The 21,153-nt window shown below is 43.8% G+C and overlaps 1 protein-coding gene across 1 annotated transcript in view; it reads left to right on the top strand.

Moving 5' to 3' along the window:
• Nucleotides 1–21,153, top strand: part of LOC138259465 (uncharacterized) — a 215,348-nt gene that overhangs the window by 134,765 nt on the left and 59,430 nt on the right. The window contains exon 3 of the mRNA XM_069207226.1: nt 1,715–1,854. Within this exon, the coding sequence (XP_069063327.1) occupies nt 1,715–1,854 (140 nt within the window). The remainder of the gene's footprint in view (nt 1–1,714; nt 1,855–21,153) is intronic.

Below are 21,153 nucleotides of genomic sequence, written 5' to 3'. Positions count from 1 at the left end.
CACTATATCCAGATTTTACATAGAACAATAAGATAGTATTAACAATTTCAGTAACTCAAGGTGAAGGCATATAGCATAGCTTGAGAGCTAGACTCGACGGTGGCACTGGTTATTCAGACTAATATTGCTAAGAAAATCAAAAGGAAATAAGTGGAAAGGTGGAAAGAAAGAGAGAAAAAGCGAAAGGACAGAGGAGTGATGATCATGAGGGATATGTATATAATCTTTAATAATCTGCTAACATTTATTTTTCTGCACAGTAGCATATCATCTTGGTAAGTGTCACGGACACCCAGGGGTCTGCGAACCCCAGGTTAAGAACCACCAATCTAAATTGTTGATCGTGACAGACTTTGTTTTTGGGCCATTCCTTTGCAAGACGGCCATAAAGCATTAAGAGTACTAGGTAATTTTTTCGAATCTGTTTTCATAATTGTAGGGTTTTCACTGGTACCCACAAAATTTGCATATATCAAACACCAAATAGTCTAATTCACAGATTTACTGTGGAGAAGCCAGCAGAAGCATAAGACTTAAGCACGTCATTTTTACTGCAGTCACACAGTTTGCCAGTGATGCAAATCAGCAGATGAGGTAGGTTCCTCACATGAAAATGGGATTTACACAGATTTTTGAAAGTACATGTTGAAGATGCAAAAGTGGGAGTCAGAAAATGTTGTAAAACAGCCCTGAAAAGCTGAGATGCTCACAGGCCTACTAACGTTCTCCAGAGAAAATCCTTGTGATTTGGGCCTTTGAAATATATATGTGTCCAATATCCTCTAGTGTTTTCTTGTGTGACTCATCATGGCCCTCTGTTTTCATTCTGAAAAAGCAGTTTGTACTTACTTTTTTGGTGGTCAGTTTTAGTTATTTCACTTTGACTTTCTTTACCATGTCAGTCCTAAGATCTAGCCATCTCAGTCAAGAGTTTCAGTTTTAGTTCATGCAGTTTGGTTGGATAATATACATTTGTGGGCTTACCAAGTACTTACTGTGGGCTTACAACCCTCCCATTGCTTACAGGCTGCCTTTATTGTCACTCTCATCTGCTTGATTTTTATATGATGGTTTTCCTTGTCCCCCTTATGTGGTGGGGGGGCAACCTTAGGGGTTGATTAACACAACTCTAGTACTTCTGGACTAACGTGCAAGGCGGGCAACATAATAATTTGTTATATTCATAAATGGACAGTCAATTTTCAGTTCGGTAAATTAAGTATCTTTAAAGCCGGCATAGTAACATCTCTTAATTCCTGTGTTTAGAAACTGACGAAGTGCGGTGTAAAGTGCTACATAGAATAACATTTTAAGTGATACCCACGGCTCTTCCTGCATATTTCCTGTATTTAACTTTCCTTTTCAGCCATAAAATTCTATTGGTTACATTGTCAGTTGTTCTACAAAGTTTCATAAATGATACATAAATTTTGAAAAATCCAGATCTTGGACAATCTGACCATTCTTGGGTATCTTTTCACCCCAACTCCTGGGTCCCTACCGCTTATGCTTATCCCTATGTGTTTTTATGACCCACCGCACTCTGTATAACTACAACTACAAATGTGTGCTACAATATTTTGGTTTTAGTGGTGTAACTTTTAAAACCAATGACGCCATATTCGCCATGTAACAGGAAGAGTTCCTGATTGTTTTTAATATGCTTTACTTTATTTATTTTGAAAGCCATCAACAGCTTCCATTTTGATTTCAGGACTCTCAGAGCTCATTGAGGAATATTTTTGAAAGCTGTTTTCCAACTGAGCCTTTGCCAGTTTTGCAAGAGGAAATTCAACCTCTAGACGTGATCCTGTCTTCTCAAGCAAATACCTGTGGAAGTGACCCACACTTAAGGTCAGTATTTTCTGTATCTCTCAAGCTGCTAATGTTCTGAGACGTCATCTTGACTGCAGGTAGAAATGCAAAAACACAAATACAACACAATATGGCACAGTACTAAAGAATGTTCTGCCAGCTTGATCCTTGCCATCGCGCCGGAAGGGTGTGATGGAGGTGCACAGTATTCATAATTTGGCTAATTGTGGAGAATATGTGGGTGTTAGGATGGAGGAAGTGTTTTCTGGGCTCTGGACAGCGCATGTCCCTGCCTTGAAGTCCCCATAGCCAGTGCTTAGTTGGTAAAAGCATGAGTGTCACTGCCCAGAGCTCTGCTCGGAAGCCCGCAGCTGACGCATTGAATGCCAGTGCGCCGATTACCAAGGCTGCGCAGTCTTCAACCCACTTATTGTCTCTGTAATCCACTCCCAAACACGTCCTGCCCCTTTATCTCACTCTTGGAGATTTCTATTTTCCATTTTTGAAACGGGTTTTCCGTATTTTCCTTTCTCTTTCACCTTTGTGTATTTTCCCTCTCTTGCTCTTGGGACATGACGGATGAGGAAAAATAAGTGCTGGTCACCAAACATGAGTCCTGTTAGCCTTTACCGGTTCAAATTAAGCAGTGCCCACGGCAAGCTGTAGTATGTTTTTGACACTATGAAAATTGTGCATGTGCACTGAGACCTTTCTGTGAAGTGGAATGAGACCCAGACTGAGGCTCTGTGGTTGGGAGGCACACTAAGTGCACCTCTAGTCTTAGAAGAATGACTCATGTCATCTCCCCCGGCTGTAGAGGAGTGGCAGCAAAATGATTCCCACGCAGGGTAGGCATTTCTCCCACTTGCCTGCTTTGGGAGTGAAGCATCTCGGCCTCCTCCACATTTGAAATTGTTCTACAAGGCTCTATAGCCACGTCTTTTGCCCAGCAATAAATGGCGGTTGTGTATGCATGTATTACACACGTGGAGATGTGTGTGTGTGTGCGTGTGTATGCGTGCGCATGTGTTTGTGTGTGTGCACTGCCTGTGTGAGTAGAATGCATGTGGAGAGCGAGACAGTGCATGTAGCTACAGCAACAGTGGGTTCCATTTTGTATCAGACATACTCTCTATAATCAAATACAGAAAGATGATCGGAGAAATGCTTGCAAATAGCCTAAACAGCTAGCAATCACTTGTGGTGGCATTCCAACGGGCTCTAGACAGAGGCCATCTTTATGCAAATTAGTACTGAACCTGCTCCTTATGGCAACTATCTCCCAGACTGCCAGGTGCTGAAGCCCTTTGCCTAGTGCAAATTCGGGACCCCTAAAGCACTCTCTGACGAATCTTAATTTCCAACAGAGGCTAGTTATTAAAATCAATACATTTCAATAACATTAAGCACATTAGGCACCTCAAGGAAGAAAGAGAGTGGTTAAGTTCAAGCTGTAAAGGTTTTTTAAAGGATTAAGAAACAAATTAATTATGAATAATCGCAAATAAGAAGAATTTAGCAAATCAGTTATATAAAGGGAGAGAGCACCCCACTCAACTAAGTGGGGAAAAGGCTCTGGGAAGTTCTGAAAGGCATCTGCTAGTCAGCCAGGAAAAAAAGTTTGTGATTCTCATCTACATTGCCCTAGCTTAAATCATACAATTCTAAAATTTGATACACCTACACTTGGTTCCCAATTAACGAACCAATCAGATTAAGGCACAGGTATATAACTAAGCTAATTATTTTCTTGAGTTCGTACACAATAAGCCTACTCTAAATGTCCTTCAAGCATACAGTTATCGACACCATAACATAATATATTGTACCAAGCTGTACTCTACAGATGCACAAAAGCAACTCATTAGGACATTGTGGAGTTATAATGTAAAAGAAAAACTTTTCACATGAAAACAGGAAGGTCACATTCACGTTGTAAATACAGATGATTAAGTGGTGCAGCCCCCCTAGCTTTCAAACTCTTGTTTGGATTGCTCTTGAAATACACAAGGACTGCCTGGAAGTTGGCTTTAAAGTTGAGCCAGAAGCTTCCATTCATTGTGCCAAGATTCCCTGACCAGTACTCTGGAAACTTGGATGACAAGCTGATTTCTTTAAGGTCTTGGGTTGGGGTACTGACCGCCATCTCCCCAGACTCGGTTTGGGTCTAGTAACCTAGGAAAAACGTGCTAAATTTGCCAAGAGTGGCTACCTGGATGCTGCGACAAGTGAGAGAGATCACTTCTCTGGAGGAGATGTCCTTAAACTAAGAAGATGCAACTCAGAATGAGCAGTGACTGCAAGGAGCTCAGGTAAGACACAGCAACTTTAACACCAAGACATGAGATGCAACCCACAGCGGGAGACTGCGAGCGAGGTTGGGAGGCCCAGATTTGTTCTTCTAGTAGAGGTAACATTGATACCTGTTACTGAAAGTGTCACGGAAATCAGTCCAAAGTGAATTCCCAACTGAGGTCCAATGCCAAGAAGTACCACTCTAGTGCCTGAAAGCAGTCGGACTGTAAAGAAAAGCACAAATGCCAAAGAGAAGTCCACGGATGCCTGAGGAGTGTCACTGCTGTGAATCGGGGCAAGCACTTGCTTGCTTTAGGAGAGGGTAGAGTGGTTGTGATTGGGCCAGAGGATGATCCACGCAACAAGATCAATGCACCAATGATCTCTGCAGCCATCCATGCACCTGTGATTGGTTTGTGCTGGCGCTGCCATGACTTACTTTAGGTTAAAAGCAACACACCAAAGTGAAGCATAAACTCCATCAGCTGGGCTAGGTCATGAACAAAGCACCCTTGCTTGGTTAGTCAAGCGAGGCCCACACCACTGCAACAGGAGTAACCCAACTGATAGCGATGTGTACAGGCGGTGTCTGTGGAAGAACTTCACGAGCCAGTGGTAAAAGGTTCTGACTGATTTAGTCTGAGCCCTTAAATCCTGAGTGCCCAAGAGCTTCTGAAAAAAGTAACCACAGTGGGACACACATTTCGAAGAAGTGTCACCTGAAGACTGTAGTTGTGTACCCCTCCAGTAGCTTTCCAAATACTGTTTGCATTGTGTGTTTTTGCAGTTATATCTATATAGTGCTTCATAGACCTGATGAGACGCTGAAGCACTTTCGATGGACAGGTAGCATGCTATGTATAGTTTCAACTATATGTACCACATGCAAGACCTACACTGTATCTGTCCTTTTGAAACCAATACGCCAACTGAACACATACATTACCCAATGTCACCAAAACTTAAAATTTTTCCAACTGCATGACCAAATGTACACACAACTAAACCAGCTCACATTGCAAGCAAGGACCTTAAATTGTAAAGCAGAACAAAAATGTTGGGGAACCCTTAGGAAAATGTTATTAGATTACATGAATGTGGTGTGTAATATGATATTACCATGTAGAAAATAATGTCACTGGCATCAATGTGTTCTCTGTGTCAGGGACAGTGTTTTCACGTTTGAAATTCTGAAAAAGCAAACGTTGTTTAAAACTAGAACTACACTATCACTATTTTAACTCAGTTACATTAAGCATTGAAAAAGTGGAAATAACGAAAACATATTGTCGCCTTAAACGTGATGGTGCAATATGCTTGGAATAAACAAACGAATAAAAAAATATATCATTGCTTATCATTTTGAAAGAACAGTATAATTTAACTGGAACAGTACTGGTGCTTCCTAAATGGCAGTTGTACATAAAGTTAGTATAAGGCCCTTTCTGATGGATACATCTACCTGCGTATTCATCACCTTTTGAATACTCCCATGCGATGACTGAAAATGTAAAAAAAAGTATAAAAAAATAAATAACGGAATGAAAAAAGGCTTGGGACATTTGCACATCAGTTCAAAAAGAGGTGCAGATCAGTGACTATGGTGGGGGCCAATGCTTTACTATGCCTGTGATTTTTTACCATTCTTTTTATCCTTTTTTTATTTTCTTTGGCATCCTCGTATTTTTTTTAAACTGCCTTCAGGTTACACTAATTCAATTGTCTTTGTAGCACACCTTTCATGTTTTGTACATGAAAAATAAAAATTATTCTTTGACTTTTCCCCAGTCCACATCTCTGCCTGGGAACATTGTACTGTTCTATTAAATTTACATGTGTGTGTTATTTGTTCTATTTAACAAATGTTACTGCAAGTGTATGGTCGTCAGGAATAGGTGGCATCATGTTCTATTTTTTTCTCCTAATTATTTTTGTGGCCTTTATTTGCAATATATATATTTTTAAAACGAACTATCACTTCAGCTGCTCTCCGTATTTGCAAAGCCAGTAAGCCTGGTGTCGGTTGCCAGCTTTTTGGCTTTGTCAAAAATTGCTTTGTTTTGTCATCATTTTTTTATACTTTATTGTTGAAGAGGCTGTCTGTTCAGCACTCGCCAATTTTAAAAATAAAAACATTAGCAAAAAGCAAAAATGTTTTTGGTTTAAAAAAACATGCATTGTCGTAGTAGTCTTTGGGACTGAAGGTTACTCCTTTCTATATGAATGTGCTCCTTGTGAAAGATAGAAAGCTGCCATTCCAAGAATGACCCATGCTGTAGGGCATAATAAAACTGTGAATGACACACTAGGCGACATTGGATAAAAGGGGCTGGCTGAAAACCGTTTAAATGTATTTTAAAAAAAATATTCTTAATAAAAATCAAAAGGTTTTGACTAACGCCAATCCAATGCATTAATTCTGTTTTCTGGCGCATTTCTCTGTGTGAAATGCGTCTATCTTTTTTCTTCAATAAAGTACATTATATGGTGGGATCGTGCGCCCTCTAGGGGATATGTAGTACAGGTTGTTGTATGTAAAACATTATTTGTGGCAGTTTCTTACTGCCCCCCCCCCCAAAAAAAAAATATGAATTTATGCGAAAACATCATTGTATAGTATAATAAACAGTATTATAACTCACGTAAGGGAAGAAACATTTCCAAATGACCATTTTATCTATGTCTACAGTTTATTTTATGAACAGGTGCAAAGCTCAAATATCATTAGAACGCTGTACACATTTAAAAATATATAAATTGCTTAAATCAACATTCATACAATCAAAAGTAACTAAACGATAATACAACGATTTAACCAATGGTGCAAACGCACCATAAAGTCAGATATACTGGGGAAATCTTTGTTTTCAGTGCTCGTTAAAACAATAGCTGATATTCCAGAATTTAGGGGATTGGAAAACAAAGGCACGGTTCGTGGCATTTTTTCAGCAGGCCTACCTCTTCCCCTTCTGCTTTATTTTTTCACTTGCCCCTCCATACTTCCTTCATAGGACGCACGTGAAGTCACTGCATTATTTCTTTACGCACGGCCTTCTGAATAAAGCTGTGCTTTTTATCATGATACTTGCATTTAAGAGCAGTGAAAACACTTTGGACTGATTAAATGAAACCAAACCGGCGATTGTTGGCAGGACTACTGAAAGTGGTTTCTCATATTTACGGGTCGAAATCCTACCTTAAATCTATGATGGACCGTCTATGGTACACGTCGAACAAGGGTATACCACAGCCGACTTAGGTCTTCGTTCCGAGTCGGGCACAGCAATATCCCCGTGGAATACCGCCTTGTACTCAGATTCGGACTGGCCTATGAGGCAATCTATGAATGCCAGAATGGCTGGTCAGACAGCTCAGTTTGCGGTTTCTAGTGTGCTTATGTGCCCATAAAATAAACAATAAAAGTTATGAGAAATATCCTTTCAACAACTGTCTTTCTCTGATCCACCCTGGCCAGTAGTGTGGCTGAACCACTAGTCAGCAGCCCTAGGGCAGGCCTCTGAAGCATGAAAATCTGCACCAATGGCTGTTAGCAGAGTCCTTATGGTCGCCTAGGGCGAGGGGCAAATCCAGGGTAAACTGCAGAGACTTAGCATATGGTGACAAAACAAATGACCTTATTTAATGTAATCACTTAAAAAAGTCAAACCTGTCCCTGAGTCGCACACATCAGTGTAGTAAAGATCAAAGGCTACCATACTTAATTCAAATACTAAAAACCACAAACATAATTACATGCAGAACAAGCATCAAAATACAGCATTGTAAAACGCAAGTGGCTCCCCGCTCATCCACTCCTCCCTGTAATGTCCTGGGCCCCTATGCACAGGTAAAGACCACACAGACACAAACCTGGGTTATCCCAATCCAGTTCTTTATTCGGTTATATAATATTAACCATAAATAACATAAATTCATACCATACAAAACACAAAACATTTAAAAAAGAATAAAAGCTCACATATTTAAAATCTTTAAAAACTTCCAATTTTATTTACAGTCAAAATTCGAAAAATACAAATATTTAATAATTAAAAAGAATTTTCACTGTTCCACCATCTTATCGCTCCTTTTAAGAAGGACCCCATCCCTGGCACACCAACACATCAGGGACCAAACGCAACCACAAAACCCTTTTTCTCAGAGCGTGGGGTAAAAATCTTCATCTAAACGGTGCATAAAAATCACAAAAAATGGTGAAATGTATTAAAGACTGTAAGGACACCCCATCACACGGACAAATTTGTATGGATTTCAAATTGTACTGGCCAAGCGGGAAGCACAAATTACTTCTAATTACTCCTAATCGGAAGCGAGTAATGAGTGACCTTTCCCAAACTTTTTCTACCTTCAGTGCCTCTTCAGGGTTTTCCTCACCACATAAGAGGGGTTGCTGAACCATCCTCCCTGATTCTTAGGAATGGCCTTTTCATTTTTGGTCAGGAATTCCGTCATTTACTTTATTTGCAGCATCAATCACTTCCTCAGGTGAGTGGGATTCAGCCAAAAGAATCCCTATTATCAGATTTAAATGTTGGCTCACCACCCTCTTCACTAGCTGTGGGATGCTCACCTGTCTCCCTCCAATTCCCCTGCCCTGATCCTTTATTCTCAAACGTACTGGCCCACCAATCACCCATGTGTACATATTACATGGAGAGTTTAGGGAGACCATGAGGGGTTGTGATCACTGAAGTACTGCCATTTCACCTCTCCATGCTGGACCAGATGTCCCACTGAAGGGGCCCCAAAGATATAATCAATTATGGACCCAGCCTCTCTCCTCACAAAAGTTGGTACCTGATTTTCACAAGCAGATTCCAGGTCAAAAGTATTCGGCAAACCCAGGCTCTGTAACCCCTTAATAAGGGACCTTCCCCTCGCATCCTGTATATCCTTAGGTGTAGGCACACTATAATCCCGCCCAAAAGGATTCCCAACAGTATAATAGCCCCTATCTTTGCATTAAAGTCTCCAAATACAATTGCATGGAATTCCATACCACAGGCCTCCAACCTTCCCTTCAATATCTGAAACGCCGAAAAAAGGGCCCTATTTTGGCAACCAGAGTCCCATACTGCATTGTAGAAGTTTACCAAAAGGACGTTATACTTATTTGGAAATACCACCCAACTGATGAGGAGACCCTGATGACTACAATTAATCTGATATGCTCTAGCAATTTTAGAGATGAGAACCAGGGTGACTAAACCCCCTTTTGGGCGACAACCAGGCACCCGTTCAGCCGGAATGGCAAACCTTTGGAATCCGTCCCATACTGCTGCACCTTCTGACCAGGTTTCCTGAAGTAAAATGAAATCATAGGCTGAAATAAACTTTACCCATTGCCCACCTTGCAGCTTAGCGTCATAACCTGCCACATTCCATTAGCTGAGTCAGGGAAGACACCTCGACCAACCCTCCCAGACCAGGGGTTTTAATAGGCGACCTCCAGGAAACTACCCTATCTTTTACCTCCTGTTTTAACGGATGCACTAGCTCACACTATCAATCATTCTCCTCCAGGTCCGAGAGTACAATAAATCTATTTTCCACTCTAAGTGGTTGCCGACCCTCCTGCAGTGTGGGAAGGCACCTGGCTCGGAAACCATCTAAGTGCTGGTGTGCCTATAAAAGAAGCCTAAAGGGGCCATACCAATCTTTTCATTTGCCTGGGGATCATTGTATCGTGATAAGAGCAAACATTGGGCTAGATCTGGGTATCTACAGTTCACTATAATACAGTCCCCTTTTTCAGGGGGCCTACCCACTCAGTCCTTCTAACAAATAAAATATCCGTAATGTCCTTGCAGTTAGAATCAGAGTTTTTACTCAGCCAATGTCCTGTCTTGTTCCTTAGCTGTTCAGTGGATTTGCTTACACCCGGAGCTAACGGTGGAACATTTGTAAGTATTACCACATAGGGGGCACTGTCAGGTGGAAGCTCCAAACAGGTGAGTGGGAGACTATTACAACAGTGCAAATTTTGACTCTTCCTCCGCTCTTGAACCTTCACTGCATTCTCTCCAGTCCAGCTAATCGATCTCTCTCTAATACCATTTCTACTAGATTCCCCTGCAGTTCTACACAAATTTTCCTGGGCCGCCTTTTCATGCTTTATAAGGTTGTCTGTATTTGGATGGTGTGGGGACTGCTGGGTAACACTTTCCTGAAATTGCTGGGTTTTCGTCCAGCGGGGTTTCCTTTTCCAGGATGGGGCCATAACATTCAAGATCCAAGGTCCCACACTTTTTTGGTGCTGTACTGCCCCCTCCCCCCTGGGATACAACAGGAAAACTGCTGCTTCCAAGGCCTGTAATTTCTTCTTTACCGGCAACAGGCATGCCTCAACCATCTCCTTGAATTTTACCAAGAGATTCCCAAAGCCGGGGATATGACACTGACTGGCATGAATACCTTCCTGGGTACCAGAGCAGTTCAGGTTTTCAGAAAGTGCCACTTTGGGTTTTCTCCCAGGTTTCTTCTGAGGTTTTCTCCTCTTGAGTGGAGGGCTACTACAGCCAGGAGGGGAGTCAGACAAAGTCCCCTTGCACTTTCTTGGGGGATCCTCCACAACATTATTTCCAGGTTTTACCAGGGGTAATTTAAGAAAGTCTACCTGATGTACCACAGGCCAATTGTCTTCATTATCAGAAAGCTCATAAACCTCATCATTGGCTGATACTCGCTGTCAGTCACTCATTTCCATTGAAAGGCATCTCTTTGCCAAATCTATCTCCTTTGACACTAACCCAACCTCTTGGGCTAGAAAGGAGTCTAAAGTTGAATTTGGTGCCCCCCATCTCCCCCTACTGATTGTTCACCCTTCTACAGAGTCCTCTTCCTGCCCATCCTGCCAATTTATCCACAACCGTTTTCCACCCAATGCACTTCTCAAGCCCTAGACAGTTACAGCTTTGGGAGGGTGAGTCAGAAACCCCCCCCAGCTATGATTTGATAGAGATATTTGAAGTTAGCACTCACCCTGCTTTTGCCAGATGTCAGAGGGGTGGCCCAGCCTCTTTTTGCCGCTGATGGGCGTGGATGGGCCTGCCTTTGCCCCAGGCTTAGCCCTGACGCATCCCGCACTTTGGAGTGCTCCCAGTCGCTTTATAGCGCTCAATGTCGAGTGTAAGCAGCTGTGGCAAGGAATGGTTGCCTCCTGGGGCCAGAGAGTAGTCTGGGAGGTGTAGTCCCCCCTTGAGATTCTAGCGTGTCCCACGTTGCGGAGTGCTCCCAGGCGCTTTATATCGCTCGTTGATATCGAGTGTGAGCTGCTGTGGCTAGGGATGGCTGCCTTCTGGAGCCAGAGAGCAGTCTGGAAGATGTAGTCCCCTCTTGAGAGTCTAGCGCGTATCTGGGGTATTTACAACTTGCTTTGAGCAATTGCAATTGGGCTCCTTAATTGGCAGGGTCACCTGACAGGCGATGCCTGTGTTGGATGGGTGTGGGGTGAGAGTGAAAGATCGCCCTGGGGGGTGGTTGAATACAGTGATATGTCCAGCAGGAAACTACATCCCTCCCAAACTTTAAAAAAAAATACAAACGAGTCCAACCTGTGGGAATGATTAAACAACAAAACACCAGAAAGTGTCTCAGTCTCTTCAGGCAGTCCCAGGATAGTACAGGATAAGTGGACAGGCGCAGCTGGGAGCACCCTATCATCATGGCAAGCATCCGTACTTTAACCAGATTACTCTGGGGACGAATGCAGCATGTCAGATGTGTTAGAGTCCACTTATGCAGTGTTGGTCACTCCTGACCGCTCTCATAGTGTTGGAGTTAGTGTCAACAGTTCAAACTGGGGTGCATCAGCAGCGTTGGTGGACAGTGGTGGCTCTTCCACTATGATGGAGGAGCGTCGCCCCCTGCCAGCAGCAGCAGCTGCAAATAGAAAAATAAAAACGATGATGAATATTGTTTATTATAGTTTTTATTTTTCAAGGGGCAGGCCATGGGGGACGACAGGAACAGAGGGGGAGTGGTGTGCACTCCCCTCAGTGCACAAGTGTGTTTGGCCGTCGGTCTCATGACGGCCAAACACACATGCGCACTGAGCTCTCTCCAACCCAGCATTGTGTTGCTAGTTTGGAGAGAGCAGGCACAGGCTCCCAGTCTGCCTTGGAGCACAAAGCCATGGCGCTCAGGCCAATCCTAACACTGCTAGCAGCATGAGACCAGCGTTAGGATTGGCCACAGGGCAGGCTGGGAACCTGTGCCTGCAGTGAATGGAGGCAGAAGAGTGGCCCTGAAGCGGCGATGCGGCAGGTCAGGTAAGTTTAAAAAAAAAAAATTGTGATGATGTCTTCGGTTTGTGCCCCCCGCCCCGCCGCTTTGCCCCGCCCTTGTTGGTGGAGTTCGCTGCAGAGGTTTCCTTTGAGGTGCCCTGCTTCTGTGAAAAGCAAACCTGCAAAGGCTGGGACAACATTCACATTGTTTCGTAAGTTTTCCTCTGAGGCCCCGGTGCCTCCTGGTACCTGTCTGTGGAACAGCTTCAGACATCTCTTGTGCCGGGATTCCCTCATGCAGGAATTTCCTTGAGGCCCTTTTCGCTTAGTTGCCACGGAACTGTGTGGGCTGTGCAGGGCTGCGTGTGGGCCGCACGAAAGGGTCGCTCTAGGACCACCAACAGGCCACAGCCTAATAGCTCATGCATCCACAAGGAATGGTGACTCATTAGTGTGCTTGCCAGCAGGACTCAGGTGCACGAGGGGTCTAACAGATGGTTTCTGGGTGATTGGTCCCCCACAGCTCCAGGAGTGCCTCTTCGGTCTCCTGATGGTTGGTAGGCATAAGGCTCCACTCTGGTGTGAGATGCTCCTTATGTGGTTATGATGACGCACATGGCAATGATTGCGTTGCTACCATTTGACAACCAGTACGACAGGTGGCAATGGCTTGCTTGGAGTGAGGATGACTGAAGGTACTTCGTGGCCACATAACTTATCGCATCACTGGTTTTGTTCTTCTTCGGCATGTGCAGTTGCCAGCAGGTGACAGGTGGGAAGGGGCAGATACGTGGTTCATGCCTGCAGACGGCTTACTTTCAGTACTCCTGTTGAGCTGTCTCCAGTGGTGTCACAGCACCTCAGTGGCTGGCTTGTGTTGGTGCATGCACTCTCAGATAGTAGTATGAGCCCTCAGTCTTGACAGATTTGACAGATTTCTTCATTTCTCCTGCGCACCTGTGGTTGTTGGAGTCTTCAGTGTGACAGGTCTGTCACACACACCCTTCTCACCCCTTCAATTCTCCATTGTTGATGTGGTGCCTTGCCACGCGTCGCATGTTCACTTCACATGGACCTTTCGCTAATCGCATCCTGTTCATAGGACGGCACACCTCCTCCTGTTGTGGATTTGACAATCAACCACACTCTGCCTGTCCATACTCAGGGTTCTTGATGGTGCTCCGCCCACTGGATGGAGGATCACCTTTCTTCAGCCTTCGCTCGAGGGCGCAGTGCTTGTGCTTCAAGGCTGCACCATCACGGCGCTCGGTCCTGCCTAGGTTTGTGTGTGCTTGGCAGGGTTGGTCACCCTGTGACATTCTCAGTGATGGGCCAACAGTGGCCATTTGGTGCTGGTGCAGCCGGCTGGTGCAGCCTCTTTCGTGCCATTGATACATCGTCTATGTGCTCCCAGGCAACACCCAGCTGGACTGCCCTACAATATTGTTTTACAACATCAGTCTCTATCATGGGTGGTGCTGGGTAGGTTGCACCTTGTGCTTAGGGTGTTCTCTTGTGAGGACTTCCCTCCTTTGGTGCACGGAGGTCAGGGCAGGAGCGCTGTTTTCGTTTTTGATGCTCGTCTGCTTTCTGCCTCGCTGTGTGCTAGGTGATCAGTGGTTTCTGCGCAGCTGCTTACTGGACAAAGTCCTCACTGGCTGGGATTTTACCTGTGATGCTATTCTGTGAAGTCTCTGCACTCAGGCCTCCTCAAGTCACCGTACTGGCAGAAACCCACTGCAAGGGCGCTCACCTTTCTAGTTTAGTCTGCATAGAACATTGGGGCCTCCAGCTTGCTGCATATCTGGCAGAGCTGCTAGAACCACACATACGGGGTTAGACCCGCTCGTGGCCATTGTAATGTCCTGGGCCCTGTTCCAGCATGCAGAGGCAAAGACAACAGAGACACATATCTGAGGTACACACAACTGGCCTCAAGCCTGTACACTTGGGCTCCTTTATTGGCATGGTAACCTGACCAGTGACTCCTGCATTGGATGGGTGTGGGGTGAGTGTGAAAGCCAGCCCTCAGGAAGTGGCTGAGTACAGTGATGTGTCCAGTAGAACACTACACGCCCCTACCCCAATCAAGCCAAATGGATGTCCACAGACAGAGTAACCGGCGAATCCAAAAGGTATCATTTGTTAAACCACTAAACTCAACAACTCTTTGTGGAACCTTCCCAGTGTGTGGCAAGACTAGGCTGTTCCAAAATCAGAATGCTTACAGAAAGAACTGCTACAATAGGACTTGGTATATTTAGCTCTCAGAATAGCCAGGAAGGTAGTAGATTTGTTCTGCACTGCTACTTGCCACCAGGCAGATATAATACGGCTGTGTAGTTAATAGACTATGGCTTTAGAAGCCAAGGAACCCACATTTTCTTTAGTTGTTCTTCAAATAGAAACCAATGGAGAAAGGCAAGAATTGGTGATGTAATCTAATTTCCAAGCACAACTGTACGGCCCAATGGGCTGTTGACTCTAAAGGCTTATATCTGAATTGTGAGACACCAGCGAATGAGGCACGACCCTTATTAGTGTGATTCAGTACCACAGTTTTGCCGTCTGTGCATAGCTTAACAGTATATATACAGACAAAAGAGGCTACATTTGCATTGCCTGCAACAGGGAAGTTGAAATAAAGTCGTAATATGTTTTTTAGCACATGAGCCTGCAATGATCCAGGTCTTAAGGCTCTGTAAGGCTCTGTAGGCCAGGTCTGGTAGCTCATTGGGTTCATGCATCCACTGCAAGGATCTCTGTTTGACCTCCTGGTCACAGGTTTGAATTCCAGCAGATCAATTCAGTCTTTCATCCTTTCGAAGTCTATAAAATAATTACCATTGAGTTAGGTAACAATAAACAGCTGCTATTTCAGCACAAAGGCACCCCTCAGGGTGAACGTATGCTTTACAAATACAGTTGTTAAAGGTAGCCTTTTAAAGGTAACATTGTGCACAGGGAACAATAGCAGGAAACCATCCCATCCTTTGCAAGGATGGATATTCAAGATAGTGCTCGGGAATACCTACTCACAGATATAAATTGAGTAGAATATCTTGTCTTGCTAGAATTACATCTTAAGGAGGGAGTGGCCGTCCAAGACTTGATTATTCAGAAGCAAAACTGACAGTGGTCTGCCTCATATACGGAAGCCACTCTCTAGTAAATTAGCCTTTTGCCTTATACTGACGGACAGAGACTCCTCAACCTTTAGCTAGATGTCCCAGCTGCACCCTTCAGTATTGAAAAAAGGAATTGTGAACAATATCAAACCCTAGGGCTCCCCTCATGTCGGGGGCAATGGGATGATGCAAGATCCCACCTGAACAGGGTGAAATCTGTCAGACAGAAGAGATCTCAGAAGGCACTTTGTAAAGATTGGAACGGACGCAGTGTGAAGACGAAAATGTGTTTATCAGAAAAAGAGCAGTCACCCCTAACCACTCCAGACAAAATCCATCTGACAACTGCCCAACAACTGCCAACCGACACTCTCAAACCAAACATTCTTTAGAATCCTGAGGATTCTGTATTCCAAACAGAATTCTGATTGTGAGCCCATGCCCATGGCTTGGTTGAACAGCAGCTCAGTATGACATTGAGTTTTCTTTTTTTTATTACACAACATATCTGTAGTCTAATACAAATAAAATAACTACTTAACAAAAAATGAACTACCGGGCAAACATACAAACAATGCCAAAACCACTCTTAAAAGTCAAGAAAAAAACAAAAAAATACATATAGCTTTAATTACATTTTGAAGTAAAAATCAGATATACACTAATAAAAAAACTGAAATTTCTGAAAACCCAGGAATACATTTTCCTAATGAAATCTCCATGGCATGGTATTCTGGAACTCCTTCTCAAAGGTGCATTAGGAGTATGATTATTCTGACTATTGTCTGTCATGTTGGAACAATTACCAGTTTGTGAAAGTTTTGGTCTGCCATGGGATTCCTCCCAATGCTTCTGTCCGGAGCTTTGACTACTTTGGACACATTCCACCAATTCTCTCCCAAAACTCTTACAGCCTTTCCACACACTCTGTCTTTAAATACAGTGGTATACATCAAGTTCTTCTTCAGCAACTTCTTGAATGTCCAGTAGATGTTAAAATATTGATCTGCCTAAAGAGTGGAGCAGTAAACAATTTCTCCTTTCAGGTCCGAACCTCGATGCTCCAATGGCTCCTAAATATGTCTTAAAGGCATTGTACCATTGTTTCCAACGTATCAGTGGGTCTCCTGTGGTCTCGAAGAAAGGAGACAGAGGAACCACTGACTGCATTATGGCCCAAAGAGATAGATGAAGTAACAGCCAGGCTTATTAAAATGTATATTGTGGAAAAACAATAATTTATTCTAAAAAATGTGACAATACCAGATGCACACAAGTAAAAACTACACAAAACGTGTGTAACTAAAACATGATTTAGAACATATATCTACAATGGTGTGCCTGTTACCATGTGGTCAGCCAGCAGATATGTAACAGGCAAGCCAGACCAGGTTGAACAGCAGCATAATATGACAGACTTCCAGACCATACCCTTCAAGTACGCACACAAAGATTGATTAGAGTGGAGTGACCCACCATCCAGTGTCATAAGCAGCTGAAAGATTTAAGAGCACAAGCAGACAGGTTTCTGCACCATTCATAACCTGAAGGATGGCACCCGCTGACTTCATAGTGATCGTCCTGGTATGGCCCTGAGTCCAGAAACTAGATTTATGTGTTAGAAAAAATGTCATTGTTTAATTTGCACCTGAATCTGTACAGCAACACCTTTTTTAATAACCTTGACAAGAAACAGCAAGCTGTTAATTGGATGAAATTGTTCAACAAGATTATATCCAATCCTGGCTTTTTCAGTAATAGTGATATTATGGCTATCTTGAGATGATCCTGAATCCATCTGCAAGAGAAAAAAATAATCAAAAGTGCAGAGAGCGCTTAAAGACCCACAGTTTTTCACTCTGTTTTCAGTCAATTTATTGAACCATATGTTAGTACTAGGCCACATGGTTTTAGTAACAGGGCCTTCTTCTAACATGCCACCAGGCACATTCGTGCAGCTGTTTTTTTAATCTAACTGCATGGATTTGACCCATTTTGCTCAGGTTTTACTATTAATAGAACATTCACCTGAACTGACTGTGACAGCAGCGCACAGGGACTATTTTTCTTACTCTAGCTCCTGTTTTATTAATACCAGTTGTATTTGGTTTTACAATAATTTTAGAATACTGGCTGTCCATCATAGCTTCCATTTTAAAAAGGGCAAGTTTCATGATGTGAATTTTTGGTCAATAATACCATAAGGTGCATATAAGCTACATCCTGTGTGTGGTGACGTCATAATCTCTTTGGGGCATATATATACTTGTTTTGCCCCGAATTTGCGTCTTTTTTTTACGCAAATTCAGTTAAAAACTAAATCCATATTTATACTTTGGTGCTACACCTGTCTAGCGCCAAATTTATGGAGTTAAAGTCATTTTTTGGACGTGGAAACCTACTTTGCGTCAATGAGATGTAAAGTAGGCGTTCCCGTGCAAAAAATGAGTCTAAGGCCTTAGCGTCTTATTTATCCTCCTGTGCAACAATCACGCACAGGGGGATAGAGGTGTCAAAAAATGGCGCAAAGCTCGCTTTGCACCATTGTTTAACGCCTGGGTCAGGGCAGGCGTTAGGGGACCTGTGGGCCTATTTCCATGGTGGAACACCATAGAATAAGCCCACAGGTGCCCTCCTCAAGCCCCAGGGACACCCCGACCCACACCAGAGGGACAGTGGAGGATGGGGGACCCCATCCCAGGTAAGTACAGGTAAGTATTTTTTTTTTAAGTGCCATTGGGGGCCCTGAAAAGGCCCCCTTACATGGCACTCGGTGCAATGGCCATGGTCAGGGGACCATGGTCCCCTGTGCTGGCCATTTGGGTGGTGGGAATGACTCCTGTCTTTTCTAAGACAGGAGTCATGTGGTTGGGATGGGTTTGCGTCAGAAAATGACGATAGGCTGGCTAGGGTCATGGTTTTACTCTAACCTGCCTGACGTCATTTTTTGGTGCAAAACCCCCTTCTTCCATACCGCCAGCCCCACCAACTAACAGCATTTTCTTTTTTTACGCTAGCCTACCCTTTGCACCGGCTTGGACCATTCCATAAATATGGTGCCCGGCTGGTGCACAGAAATGGTGCAAGCCAGTGCTAAACTTTTTGGTGCTAAACTGTGTTAGTGCAGTTTTGCACCAAAAAGTATAAATTTGGGCCTTAGGGGGCATATTTATACTTTTTTTTGCCCCGAATTTGCATCATTTTGTTTTACACAAATTCAATGCAAAACTAACTCCATATTTATACTTTGGCGCTAGACCCGCCTAGCACCAAATTTATGGAGTTAAAGTCATTTTTTGGACGAAGAACCTACTTTGCGTCAAGGAGATGCAAAATAGGCGTCCCTGTGCAAAAATGACTCTATAGTCTTAGCGTCATATTTACCCCCGTGCTAAAATCACGCACTGGGGGGAGGTGGGGTCAAATAATGGTGCAAAGCTTGTTTTGCACCATTATTTAACGTCTGGATCAGGGCAAGTGTTAGGGGACCTGTGGGCCTATTTCCATGGTGGAACACCATGGAATAAACCCACAGGTGCCCTCCCCAGGCTCCAAGGACACCCCCACCCACAACAGATGGACAGCGGAGGATAGGGGACCCCATCCCAGGTAAGTACAGGTAAGTATATATATTTTTTTAAGTGCCATTAGAGGCCCTCAGGGGGCCCCCTACATGGCACTGGGTGCAATGGCAATGCACAGGGGACCCTGGTCCCCTGTGATGGCCATTGGGGTGGTGGGCATGACTCCTGTCTTTTTGAAGACAGGAGTCATGTGGTATGGATGGTTTTGTGCCAGAAAATGATGCTAGGATGGTTGGGGTCATGGTTTTACCCTAACCTGCCTATCGTCATTTTTTGGTGCAAAACCCCCTTCTTCCATACCGCCAGCCCCAGTCGGCTAATGTCATTTTTTTTTTACGCTAGCCTACCCTTTGCACCGGCTTGCACCATTCCATAAATATGGTGCCCGGCTGGTGCTCAGAAATGGAGCAAGCCGGTGCCAAACTTTTTGGAACAAAACTGCTTTGGTGCATTTTTGTACCAAAAAGTATAAATCAGGGCCTTAGTCTCTTCAGACAGATGTTAAATAGTAGTGGTGGCTGAGCCCACCTCTGAGGCAGGCCAGGCTCACAAGGGCAAATATTGGATCTCAAGTACTTCACCATCCTCCATGCATCTAGATAGTGTGGATCAGTGGCCATGGTCAAAAGTGTTTAATGCTTCTGAGAGATCAAAAATGCTTATGTATCCCTGTAGCAAGACTTTTAACACCAGAAATAAGTCACATGTTGGTGTTGTGAACATTCAGAATTTCTTTTGAATCTGTGTGTGGATTTAATATTAGAGTTTGCACCTCGACAAGGGCTATAAAGCTTCCTGAAAAAACAAAAACTGTGGTAAGGAGTGCTAAATAAACTGAATAACTTGACCTGGACGCCAGCATCAATATGCTAATTGTGTATCCATATTTATATTAATATGCCACTGGAAATTAGGAAGGAGGGTGATCGACCTGTGCACGGCTATTATATTTCTGAAACATAAAATGGACAAGTTGAATAAAAAGTGTACATCTTAAAGCCTGTAGCCTTACTCAACGGGAGACAAAATGCTTACAAAGGCACTGACCAACCATTTGTAGCCAGTGGTAAACTTCCTGATCAGAAGGTTCAGCAGGGGTCTAGGCTGGGTAGGAAAACAGGACACTGCCTGCGATGTTGTTGTGGCTGCCTGGATGGCGCCAAAGTGTTACTCAAAATGGCAGTACCCCTACTGTTAAATGCTGGAAAGATCATTGATTCAATAAAATGGCCATTTTTGATAGCTGTTCTGGAGCGAATGGTCTACGAACCTTCATTTCTATCCTGGGTCTCACTGCTTTATACACACACACCCCAGAACACTGGAAAGGGTCAATAGGGTGGTGTTAGAACCAGTTCTGCAGGGGTGGGATGCCTCCTGGCCCCTTTACTCTGTGCTCTTGCAAACAAACCTTTGGTGTGCTGGATCGGTCAGAATATCTTGCTGATAGGACTACAGTGAAATCATGACTGGGAGGACGTCATCTCACTGCATGCTGATGATATGCCCCTATATCTGGTGCATCCGTTAGCATCCATCAACAAAATCCTTGACACTGTTACTACAGATAGGCACTTCTCACTTCTCAAAGCCTACTTATTAACTGGGCCAAGTCAACATTGTTTCCTCTCACAGAATGGTCTCACTGGAGAGATGTCGCTCTCTCTCTGCTAAGGGAGGCTTTCAATACTTGGACATTTTTTTAAACTGAAGATATGGAAATGTTTCTGGAAACTACTCTGAAGACCTCACAAAATGTGGGGAGGATGGGTCTCAGATGAGAAGGCTCCCACTCTCACTCTCACAGGTAGGGTGACCCTGTACAAAATGATCACTTTTCCTAGAATTGCATACATCATCCAAAACATGCCTTCTGGATGTCCGGGATCTACTTTGTCAAGATAGACTGCTACAGGCTTTGCAAAGGGAGGAAGTGGCTGCAAGGTTTCAGTAACCACCCTCAACTTGGGCTACATTAAGGGGGATTGTGTAGCCCCATATGTACAGATACAACTGGGACTCTCAATTGGTGATTATCAATGAGTGTATCTTAACCGCACAACAAGAAGTTTCCTTGATGGCAAA

The sequence above is a fragment of the Pleurodeles waltl genome, chromosome 9 (genome assembly GCF_031143425.1).
Source record: "Pleurodeles waltl isolate 20211129_DDA chromosome 9, aPleWal1.hap1.20221129, whole genome shotgun sequence".
Classification (NCBI taxonomy): domain Eukaryota; kingdom Metazoa; phylum Chordata; class Amphibia; order Caudata; family Salamandridae; genus Pleurodeles; species Pleurodeles waltl.
Note: the sequence above shows the minus strand (reverse complement) of the source record. Positions and strands in the feature narration are given on the sequence as shown.